Here is a 12,333-nt window from a genome sequence, read left to right on the forward strand (position 1 = left end):
CCTCATTGTTCAGTGTCTGCATAAGCAGCTTCACATGCTGCATATGGAAAAGAATGCAAGATTAATGTGTCAGATATCCAGACACTGGCAAACTCAGCTGCTGCACCAGTGACGTTCCTAAACAGGCTTCACAGCTGAGCCAAGCATGGATCAGATCTGATATGCAACTCTGTGCGCACACTCATAAAAACATCTGGTCTCCATTTGAATGACTACAGCACTTCAAATCCACCAGTGAAGACAGAGCTGTTTTGTCATTCATGTGGTTTTCCCCACATAAGGCGCTATTGTGGTCACTTTACTGCACCTGGCGGTACACTCGGGCAACTGCACAGATGACTGACGTTCACTTCTGACGCAATTCTCTCAGGGCCATTAAGAGAACCAGTGCAACAAAAACTGACCTTGAAATTATTAACTTAAATCAATCCCAGAGTACTCTAAAAATTAAACATTTTCCACATTATGTAACACAGTCTTAGAAGAAGCAAAAAAAAATACCATAACATACCACTAACAAAACTGTGCCTATTGTGGTAAATGTTTCCATCTCTTTTGCCATTAAGTGCCACTTCCTCATATAGAGTTAATTTCATACGCATTTCAAAAAGTTAACATGTATGCTATACGTGATATTACTTGGAAAATAAAGTTCACTTTCACTGAATAATTCTTGGCAACACATGTGTTGTCACCAAAAAAGGCAGATGCATTTTGAAGGTGTTAAAGAACCTATGTGTAAATATTTTCAATGCAGTCACAAAGTTGCTTCAGTTTGGGTTTATTTGGGATTTTTTTTTTGAGCCAAGTATGAGCAAATAATGTAAAGGGAAAAAAATGTGATCTATAATCTCAAAGACAGTGGCACAGAAAGCATGCACAATAATGTTACCCTGCAGAAATACAGTCATTATAACTAATGAAAGAAAACCAAATGAAAACCAATTTCTTATGAACACAATAATAACTTAACGTAAATTATGTGACAGAAAATAAGATCAAACATTGCTTCATTCAATCTCATTCACTTCATAAAGCTGGTGAAATTACTTATCAGCGCCCCCTTGCGACCCCACTGTCATTTGAAAGTAATAAAAAAAATCGACGCTAATAAAGGAAAACTCTCCTACAGAAAGGTATTAAACTGTATTTATTATAAGTTTATGGCATTTATTAGACAGTTTTTTTAGTTTGCTGCCTAACTACCTACACCTTCAACTGAGCGCAACTAAAAAAATAATTTTTAAAATTGTAATATTAGACCAGACTACATGCACGCGTGGAGTAATTTTTAGGATAAACAGTATCAATAGTGTCTAGACAAAAAAAAAAAATCTACCAACACAAAACAAATTCATAGCCTACCACATTAAGAATGTGTTTTCTTCTTAAATTCTCTTTAAATGTCACTCTGATCAGTGTGCAATAATAAAACAATAATAATTGTTATACACGAATTATATACGAATTAAAGAACTCTTCCCAGTAATAGGATGGGGTCACCTCAGTCTCTGCTGCGGTGGATGACACTCTATTCCAGCCTATACCGCGGGCTAAGATCTGACCTGAAGCGGGCTACTGACCTGCCAGTCTCCGCTCTCTGACACCCTTCCAGAGTAAATCCCAGGCTTTGGATGTGGAGCTCCACAGCTGCTCGCTGAAAGACCGCCGGAGCTTCAGTTTCGCTGACCTTCTTTTAGAATTCATCTCAAATCCTCCACTCGGACATAATAATAAACTCCTCCTGGTATCTCACAAACCCCTTTAAACACCCCGACACAAAATCACCTTTTTCCCGGCTTCAAGTTCTTTCTATAGTGGCGGCAAACCTGACTCCGGTGACCGGTCTTCAAACGAAGTTGTCACCATTTCAAGGGGAATTAAATGTATCCCCCCCAGTTAAAAACGGAAATCAGCAAGACAAGTAAAAGTAAGAAAGTGACAGTAAAGCATTAAGCGCGGCTTTCCCACTTCACACCAGATGTGTTTGTGTGCGCGCGTGTATCGACATACAGCCCTGTAGTCGTGATGCCTTCAAGTACCGTGGGAAACATGGAAATTGTTAGGAGAACCGATAAGATCCTTACAGCGAAACAGTACATAATATCTGGGAAAGAATCAGCGGAGCTTAGAGGGCTGGTGTGAGCAAAAGTGGTTAGATTACATAATTTTAAAACCCAGTTTTGAATAAAATAGAATCATGAGTTTATGCATTTAACAAATACGTTTACAGTATATAGAGTACAGTAGAAGAAATATTAGCTACCTTTAAACCCATGTCAGTGAAGTCAACATTAGCCTATGACACATTTATTATATGTTCTCGGTTTAATATTTATTTTTTTCAGAACATAAACACACATTTTGTGCAGCAAAGTTTTCTGGACTCCATCGTGAAACTGACTCTGTCATTTGTAACGCTGGCTGTCATCTTATCAGCACTATTACAGCTGAGCAGTTAATACAATATTGTGTACAATGTTAACGCTTTGCATACAAAGTTACTTTTTAGATTAACGCTTCCACAGTTGTACTCGTTCAATTTTCAAGTGGTGCCCAGGTCTACGTAGGGCACTTGAAGGCATCACGAGCTACAAACCACGCAACACCGCAAATACACACCGTGGCTCTCAAATGACAGAATCCACAAGCGAGCAATCACTTTCTCCTGTACTGTCACAATATTCTAATATGAAAATCCAAAAAAATAGCACTGAAATAAATAAATCCAAAATTAGACAAATGCTCTATTATAGGTATTCTTTGCGTGTGATGATTAATAATAATTATTCAGTTATTTTACTTACAAATTTGTGTATTATCTTTACAGTCAGTCTTTCTTTATTAGGTATAACTGACAACTCACATATAGTCTTCATCAGGCAAACCCTGCTAGTACCAGGTTGAACTCCCTTTTGCCTTCATAGCTACCTCAGTCCTCTGCCTTAATTCTGAAAGTATCACAGACTTCCACATGCATGATGCAAATCTCATGTTCCATCACATCTTAAAGGTTACCTAAGATCTGGTGGATGAAAAAGTAAATGAAATACCATCCTGCTGGAAGATGCTCAGAAGATGGATACACTGTGGTCATAAATCAAATCAAATCAAATCAAATCACTTTTATTGTCACATCACATGTGCAGATACATTGGTACAGCACATGTGAGTGAAATTCTTGTGTGCGAGCTTCACAAGCAACAGAGTTGTGCAAAATACAATAATGTAAACAAGCAAAATACAAGAATGGCTACATCTGAAACTAATAAATATATGTACAATATATAATAGTATATGCATTTCTGGATGTGTATACTAAATATTTTTCTACGTGTGTGTGTGTGTGTGTGTGTGTGTGTGTACATATTTTACAAATTAAATTAAAGGGATGGACATGGCATTTAAATGATACTCAGTTGGTGCTAAAGGACCCAACGTATACCAAGAAATTCTTCCCCACACCGTTACACCAACAGCAGCACCCTGACCCATAGATACAAAGCAGGATCGATCCATGCTTTCATGTTGTTTACACCAAATTCTGACCCTACTACCTGAATCTCGCAGCAGAAATCGAGACTCATCAGACCAAGTAGCAACATTAACATTTTCAACTGTCCGATTTTGGATTGATCAACAAAAATTCTAGCTTTAGTTTCCTGCTCTTAGCTGACAAGAAAATCACCCAGTGTGGTCTTTTACTGCTGTAGCCCATCTGCTTCAAGGTTTGGCATGTTGCACATTCAAATAGGGTCTTCTGCATTCTTTGGTTGTAATGAATAGTTGAGCTACTGTTGCCTTCATAACAGATCGAAGCAGTCGGGAATTTGTTCTCTGACCAGTGACATCAATGAGGCATTTTTGCCCTGAGAGCTGCTGCTTACTGGACATTTTTTCTTTTTCTGGACCACTCTCTACAAATCCCAAATACTTTTGTGTGCTAAAAATCCCAGTAGACCAGCAGTTTCTGAAGTACTCAGACCAGACTATCTGACACCAACAACCATGCCACATTCAAAGTCACTTTCTTCTCCATTCTGTTGCTCAGTTTTAACCTCAGTCCAACAGGTCATCTTGACCATGTCTACGTGCCTGAATGCACTGAGCTGCTGTCATGTGATTGGCTGATTTGATATTTGTGTTAATGAGCAACCAAACAAGTGCACCTAATGAAATAGCCTATGAGTGTATGCGTTAGCTGTTACCAGAATTTGCACCTCTGTTCGGGACAATGTGGTCTATTACTCAAAGCTTAACATGGGTTCAGAGTGTTCTCCCCAGGTAGGTCTGAGCAGGTTACATGTTTAAGAAAAAACAAATAAATTTCTTTTTACAAAAATGTGCAACAAAAATACTAACGCAAGAAAACATCAGGTCATCCCTGAAGAATAACCACAGTAAGCTCTTCTAAGCTGGCAGCTGCCATTGAAGACAGCAGCTTCAATGATCGTTCTACCATAATTATTTTAGGAATTTCCTCCTATTATTGTATGCTCGCTCAGGCAGTGCATGACCTAAATGCAGTGATATCATATCAGCTGAATTCATTTCATGGGCACCAGCTGGGATTGCTGCTGTAACAGGTTTAAATCCATGCTAAACACACAGGATGACACTTTCTGGAATAACTAAACCTCTGCTGACCCCAGCTTGCCCTCTCAGTATGAAGCTGATGTGACAGTGCTGAAATTAATAAAAGACAAAGACCATTTTTCTCCTGAGCAGGACAGGTGATTTAAACATTATAGCAAGGTCACATAGTGAGATATCTCTGTACCAAAGTGTGTGCAGCTGAGAATATTAATGAAGGGCTCCGTTTTCCATTTGTTCTGTTTGAAAGTGAAATTATACGATGTTAGGGAGAGTTAGAAACTGCACGTAGGAGCCCATAGAACTCCTCTGATCTTAGCTTATCTGACATGACAACAATAACAGCTGCATACTTCTCATTTTATGTTGCAAACATCAAATACTTCCAACCAGGCAAAATATCAAAATTTACACATTTACCGTTTTCTCAGTGTGTAACATCCTTTTTCTGTATTTCTATAAAAAGCGATCTGTCACTCTTAGCAAGTGACAGGAATGAAATGTATTTCAGAAAATATAGATGCTTTTTTTAGGCTCGCCACTGGCCTGTTCCGCAGCCAGTGATCAGTGTGGTGCTATTTTCAGCACCACTTATTCACCTCAGGCTAAAATGTAGCTCGGAGGACTAAAACACACGTACACACTTCAGTAAAGAAGCTGCTTCATTTGATCCTGTGAGTCTTTTAGAAAGGGTCAGGGTCAGGCCCAGTCAAGCACTTTGTTTTCCACTGGTCACATGACCCAGGAAGCCCACAGAGAAAAGGCCAGAATGTCAACAGACAGCACAATATCTAATTTAACACAAAAGACAGTAACAGCTGTTGACGTTGTCTTTCTGGGGGAGGTTTTTTATAACATGATTTTTGTCACAAAGAACCCATCTTGATGCACCTGTAGTAGACACGGGTTGAAAAAAGGACAGTGAAGACAAGATCTTGGCAATGTAAACAAGGGACGAGTCTCTAGTCTCAGTGACGTAGAAGGCAAGAACGGACAGATAGACAATACCAACCCTGTCATCTTCTAAAGAGCAAAGGTGATGGAGGAAGAACAGCAACTAGATTTTGACCTCTTTTGACATGAATCACCAAAGAGGAAAAAACGCAATCTACTTACTCTAAAAAGAAGCCACTTGGACAGTAAAGACGAGCATTATCACACTGTGGATCATTGTGGCTAGACAATGACTTAGCCTCTGGAGCAGTCCTTGGCAGCAGAAGTAATAGCAGATGCAAAGAGAGGAAACATCAGTCAGCTTGAGAATGTTTTCCTTTTGCTGACTCACCCACTTGTTTATTTTGGCCAGGCAGCACTCGTTTTCCCGTTTTCCCCGAAAAAGTGCTGTACTTTCTGGACTACATTTTTTTTCTCCCTTGTCCACCCTCTCTCTCCATCCTTCATAAACACAAACAGATAAACACACTGATATTTACTCATGCATTATATGTCTGCATTTGAACAGTTCCAGAGTTTGAACCGTTGTCTGTGCCTATGTCTGGTGACAGATGTGGAATGCTGTCCCATTGCTGTAGTGGGAAAATCCCCGATGCGAGGAAACTGATTTCTCCTCCTTGAATGGGTCATGTTCTTGGCCAGGAGGTCTTACACCAGGCCCCCTTGAAATGTCTGGGAGATTGCACTTCCCAGCCTAATGGAAACAAAGCACAGGGAATGGGGAGATCGCTCCTCCACCTCCATCCCTGCCCCTGAGGGCTTGTCTCAGGCATGTGCTATAAATTTCCTGACCATATATTCCCAAGCCGAGTTCATTTTTCCAGCAGAGCCACACATGTGGTGTATATCTGGGTTTAGATTATGTGGTTGAGGAAGGAGGGGCTGACTTTGGTCCCAATCCATTAAAGTGGCCACTAATTCTGTTTTCTTAAAGGGCCGTCTGTTGTAACGTAATGGTTTCTTCCTTTAGTAAGGCTTGTTCTTTTTAAAGCCATTAAATCCAAAATAGATGATCATTTACTTTTAGTCTTTCTTCAACAGATTAACTGAGATTTTTCATGTTTCTTCATATCTTGTTATTGCAGTAGAAGTTTACATAACTTGACATCCTGAATTAAACTATAAGTGAGGTAAAACTCAAAAACATATACAAATATTCCCCATGCCATGAAGCTTCTGTAGATGCGTAAGTCCACAGGGGTCAAAGTTTGTAAAAACAGGCTTGAGGAATGTAAAACTGGCATGACAAGCGTATGTGGCTATTGTTTAATTGAATGACAAAGCATGTAATGCTGTCAGGTCTGAATCTCTTAAAGCTCTGCTGCCCACAAAAATCCATGGGAAAACATTTACACAACTCTTGGGCACCTGGTTTCTATTAGAGCAATGAGGATTTAATCACAGAGGTACACTTCTCTCTCAATAACTGCTTCTCAATAACAGCTGATGTAAAATGTTTATTAGCTTGTGCTCCATGGTACCTTCAAAGCAATCAGCGGCATACAGCTGACGGGATTACTTTAGAGAAATTACATCTCGGACGAGGTTCTTATTCTCATGGCATCAAACCTAACCATTTTGTCAAAGTCGCCGGCATCTCAAATATACACACAAGCTGTCTTTTGACTTTTGTGCTGTGATGCAGCCAATAGCGACTCATCTCACATTTAAGAGATGCAATAGGTTAATCTTGTGAACAGGCATAATTTAACCCGTCAATCTTTTTTTTGTGTGAACTTAACCAAGAAAAAAGGAATGAAAGTGAAAACTAGACACAAACAAGCAAACTGAATATAGCTTGAAGAGTTTGTCAGTGGACCATGATCTGCACTTGTTGCTATCACTGGTGCATTACGGCATCAACACAAAGGCACATTTTATGCCTCTCAAACATAACTGTGACATTTCATTGAATCCCATTTGTTTTCTTCAGCAGGGCCTTAGCCCTAATGACACAAACTGAAACAGGAAGTTACTGTTTATAGCTCAGGATAAGCATTTTCCAAGAAGACAGAGTTAAAATGCTAACAGAGACCAAAGTAAAAATTGACAGCTGCTTAAAATTAAAGCCACAGTAAGTGTTTGTACTCTCCCCTCCCATGACAAATGTCAAATAGGACATCAGAAGTCACTCAAAAGTCATTTGAAGTTGTTACAGTTGGCTTTCAGAGATCTGAAACTCCTTATTATGATTAGTAAACCACATTATTTCCCAACCTATGAGTTGCCACTTTGGGAATTCCTAGACCACATGCTTATAAAACAAAGTTAGGTTAACAACATCGGGGGGTGGGGGGGGGCAGAGCCCACTTATCTCTGTCCCTCAAACAGTTTTCATAATGAAGCACATGTGGAATCGCCAAGCCTATTGCCAAAAATTCTGCTCAACTCATCAACCATGATAAGCTGGATGTACAGTACAGGTATTGTTTTCACACTGAGAAACAAACAAGTCCTAGTGGGCCCTTGAGTTTTAAAGCCAGTGAGCCAGAGAGCAGAGAGGATGCAGGAAGTCTGCTCTGCTTCAGCCTGCTATTGCTCTTTGATTACTGAGCCAAATTGTTCAATCAGGTCTGAAACCACAAGAAAGCTGCAGTGCTACACCGCCCAAGGACAGAGCTTCTTTTAAGAGCCTGCTGTGTTTTTTTTTTGTTATCTGGGTACAAGTGAAAAGGGAACGGCTATCTAAATCTCCAGCAGCATGGGTGCCTGTAGCCTTGCTTCAGTGCAAAAACACACAGTGCGTGATGTGAGATGTGCCACGCGATTGGTCAACCTGAGGATGCGGAGGCAAGGGCTCGAGGCCCAGCGGAGGAACAGACTTTTTGCCTCCCTGCAACATCTGGAATCTCTGTGGTTTATGTGGGAAATTTGGAAGGCCACTGCGAGAGCCAATGAAGTTATTGTATCTAAACTGGCCCTGAGGAAATGTTCTTGGCTTCGAAGTTGAGTGTGTGTGTGTTTTGCAGGAACACTGAGGTACAAAGTGGATCACCAGATTCGATGAAGCTTTATGTGAGGAAGAAGTTATTGTTTGCATTCATTTCCAGTAGATTGGTAAACATTTACACACAAAAGGAGACACGTGGACATGAGCCGGTTGTCTGTTTAGTCACCAACATCCTGGTGTGGGACCCTAAAGTGGTGTGTCTTTTCCTGGCTCATTACTTCCTCAATCTTCTTTCTGCTTTTCTTCTCAGCTGAGTGGTGGACCAACCTGGTAGCTTTTGTGTTGCTTCACACACTCACTCACACACAGAGTTTCTGCCCTTGTGAAACTGGCCTGCGTCCTGACACGGCTGCCCATGTCTCCTTCGGCTTAGTTTACAAAACCCAGGCCTGAATTACCCCAACGTGCACACCAACTCAGGAAGCTGATCCCTAAAGGATTTATTGCCTGCTTTTTTCTCTAATTGGCAGCATGGGTGTAATTGGGAATGAGAACAATAAACCCGTTTCCGCTCCATGAAGGACATACACTTGGGAGATAGTGTCTGCTCAAACAGCTTTGCGAACACACACAATACACAATGACAGGATCAAACCAGATGATTTATACTGGGCAATAAATTATGCCCCACGATCTAAGAAACTGTAGAACATGATGATCTCATTCAGTGCAAGGGCCTTGGAGGCATTATTAAATGATATTATGTGCTATTGCATATATGATTGCTAAAATAATTGCAATGAAAATGTTGAAACTGCAATGAAAACTTTAAAAGATTTCAGACCTTGTTAACCACGCTGTTCTGTAATGTTTGCACAACCTTGACAAATTACTGTATATACAAAGAAAAGTCCAGAAATACTAGCAGTCCAGCCCACCTCCACCCCCACCCTTGCTCTCCCTCTGAAACTGCCGAGCTGGCCTCTGTTCTCAGGAAACCGCAAGTCGTTTTCCATCTTTCCATGTGTGGAATTTTTCATGCATTTGTCATGCCAGCAGCACCCTTTATAGTCTGAGCTGCATCTATCTGCTTATAAATTTAGAGCATGATGTCACTGATCTGGCACCTGTCGGGAAACAGCCAGAGGGGAATAAAAATAATGGGACGATTTTGTGAACGTTAGTTTTTCTGTGGTAATAGTGGTAGTAGTAAATTAATTTAGGAAAAATTTTCTTTTTCTTTCGTCTTTATGAGACAGAACAGCTGATGTCTAAATCCTTGCGCTTCTGGCCAGCAATCACATCTTTGTCATGAAACACTGTGTGCAAATTATAGCACCTTTCCTTTAAGGACTTTGTGTGCTGACTAAAGGTGCCATACATACTTGTATGTGGCATGGTCAAAAGCCTCTCAGCTGCTGACATTGAAGTTAGATGGTTTGGACACAGGAGGGATAGTGGATATATTGGAAAAAGGATGTTGAACATGGAAAGGAAAAGAGGAAGACCACGGAGAACATTCATGGATCTAGTAAAGGACATGTGGGTTGGTGTGGGAGAACAAGATACAAGGGACTAGGTGAGTTGGAAGCAGATGATCAGCTGCCGCAGCCACTAAAGGAAACAGCTGAGAGGAGAAGAAGAACTGAATTAAGGTCTAAGTCAGTCATCACTTCTTATGAATTGGATCTCAAAGGGTTCATTCTACTGCTAACAAGAATAATAAATCATCTGGTTTGGTGTTGCTTACAGCCTATATATAATATATCGTCTCACGTAGCAATAATATCACAGAAAATCAAATAATGTGGCAGCCAAGTCAACAGTGTGTGCCCAATTTTACAGAAACATTTTGGAAAATATATTCACATTTTTTGTGTTCTCAATTTGGATTTGGAGGAACTTGATGTTCTTACATCCTAACTCTATCCAGCACCTTTGGGATGAACTTGAAGACTGGAAGCCACCCTTATCACCAGCATCAGTGGCTGACCTCACTAATCCTCTTGTGGCTGAACGAAAACAAAATCTCTGCAGTCAGCTGTAAGAATCTTGTGAAAAGCCTTGAGGGAAAAAAAAAAATCGCAGGCTGTTAAAAGTATTTGCCCCTTGCTGATTTTTTCTTTTTAAAATAATTTTTTTTTTGCATATTTGACACATTTACATGTTTCAGATTATCAAACAACATTTGAGTAAACATAGAACACACTTTTTGTACGAGGATTTCATTTTTCATTTTGGAAAGCGGAGTTCAGTATCACTACCCAGACCTAGGACTGATTACTGTCAGACCTGCTGACTCAATAAACCACTTAAATAAAAGTGTATGGCAAATATAAGCAGACTAAAACACCCCAAAAAGTAAAACATTATGCCATGATCTAAAAACATTCAAGAACAGCAGAGAATCAAAATCATTGACATCAATCTGTCTGGAAAAGGTTATAAAGCCATTTCTAAGGCTCTGGGACTACAGCAAACCACGGTGAAAACAGTGGTGAACTTTCCCAGGAGTGTATGACCTACCAAAGTTACTCCAAGAGCTAGAGTGTTATCCAGGAGGTCATAAAAGAATCTAGAGAAACATATAAAGAACTGCATGTCTCACTTGTTTCAGTTAAGGTCAGCGTTCATGTTTCAACAATGAGAAAAAGACTGGACAAAAATAGCCTCAATGATAGAGTTCCAAAGTGAAAATCACTGCTGACTAAAAGATTTTTCACACTTTCACACAGAGATAGGTAGTTTATTTTCTCTTAATAGATGAAATCACCATTTAAAAACTGCATTTTGTATTTACTCAGGTTATGTTTGTCTAATACTAAATTTTGACTGATGATCTGAAATATGTAAGAGTAACAAATGTGCACAAAGAAAGAAAGGAGGAGGCAGATACATTTTCAAAGCACTGTAGCTGTATATTCATGCTTATGGGTTTTCCGAGGTTTCACAATCTCCTGTGAGTGTCTACACAATTTTGGACATATTTGTACTGGATTCTGGATGTGTTCTAACAAAGAGAAATAAAGCTACAATAACAATTCAAGGAAAATAGGAAAATGATCAGAGTTCCTTCAAAATGATCCATTCCTTGTTCTTCCCCAGGGAAAAATGCGACACTTAGCTAAGTATGGAATGAGAATGAGGTCAGACCATAACAAAGAATAACAACAGAGTTATTATTCCTTCACACAGCCTAAAACGTACATCTGATTTCAATACTAGCCCCACCAGCCCACTTTGCTTGTATATGTTCTGATTAGAACTGCGTAGGTGTCAGGCTATGTCATCTACTACTCACGTTCCCATGATGCTCTTGTGATGTGTATATTATAGTCTCTAACCAGCCTCCAGGGAGAGAAACGGAGAGAGCGACTGCAGCTGTCTGAGGTCACAGTCAGTCTCCATCAGCAGGCTGTGACCCTGGGTGACACTGGAGTTTGAGAACAGCTGAAGAATATGCAGGAGTAAAAAAACAGCAACCCTGCTTTAATGCATTACTAGCCATGGACATTATATAATACCCACTGGTGCACCATCTATAGCCGGACTGGTGATTTATAATAGCAGTGTATACATAAGGCTCAACAGAGGAGTCATTTCACAGTGAGAAGGATTCTCATGTTGGCCAGTTTCACTGTGGGAATCATGAGTAAGGCTGGTAAATGGTTCTAGCTCTACTGTGCATTTAATCCCAATCATCAGAGCCTGATTAAACTTGACTTGGTGCCAAGGGGAACTGTCCAGGGAAGTCAACATTGTCATATTAGTTTTATACTGTTAATAGCAGACTAGAGAAAACATCTGTGGTGATGTTTTACATAAATAAGTACAGTTTTTTTTTCAGTTTTCACAGTCTGATCAAAAACACCTGGGCCTTGTACACAAAGCAAGCA

The 12,333-nt window shown here is 40.0% G+C and overlaps 1 protein-coding gene across 7 annotated transcripts in view; it reads right to left on the reverse strand.

Annotated features, from left to right (window-relative positions):
- The window catches only part of stard13b (StAR related lipid transfer domain containing 13b), a 77,593-nt gene that overhangs the window by 31,265 nt on the left and 33,995 nt on the right, over nucleotides 1-12,333 (reverse strand). The window contains exon 1 of one of the 7 annotated variants that reach the window (XM_026193286.1): nucleotides 1,584-2,566. The exons of the other annotated variants lie outside the window; for them this stretch is intronic. Coding sequence (XP_026049071.1) covers nucleotides 1,584-1,707 — 124 coding nt within the window. The 5' untranslated portion in view covers nucleotides 1,708-2,566. Of the gene's footprint in view, nucleotides 1-1,583; nucleotides 2,567-12,333 lie in introns of those variants that run through there. 7 annotated transcript variants of the gene reach the window in all.

The sequence above is a fragment of the Astatotilapia calliptera genome, chromosome 14, assembly GCF_900246225.1.
Source record: "Astatotilapia calliptera chromosome 14, fAstCal1.2, whole genome shotgun sequence".
In the NCBI taxonomy this organism is placed as follows: domain Eukaryota; kingdom Metazoa; phylum Chordata; class Actinopteri; order Cichliformes; family Cichlidae; genus Astatotilapia; species Astatotilapia calliptera.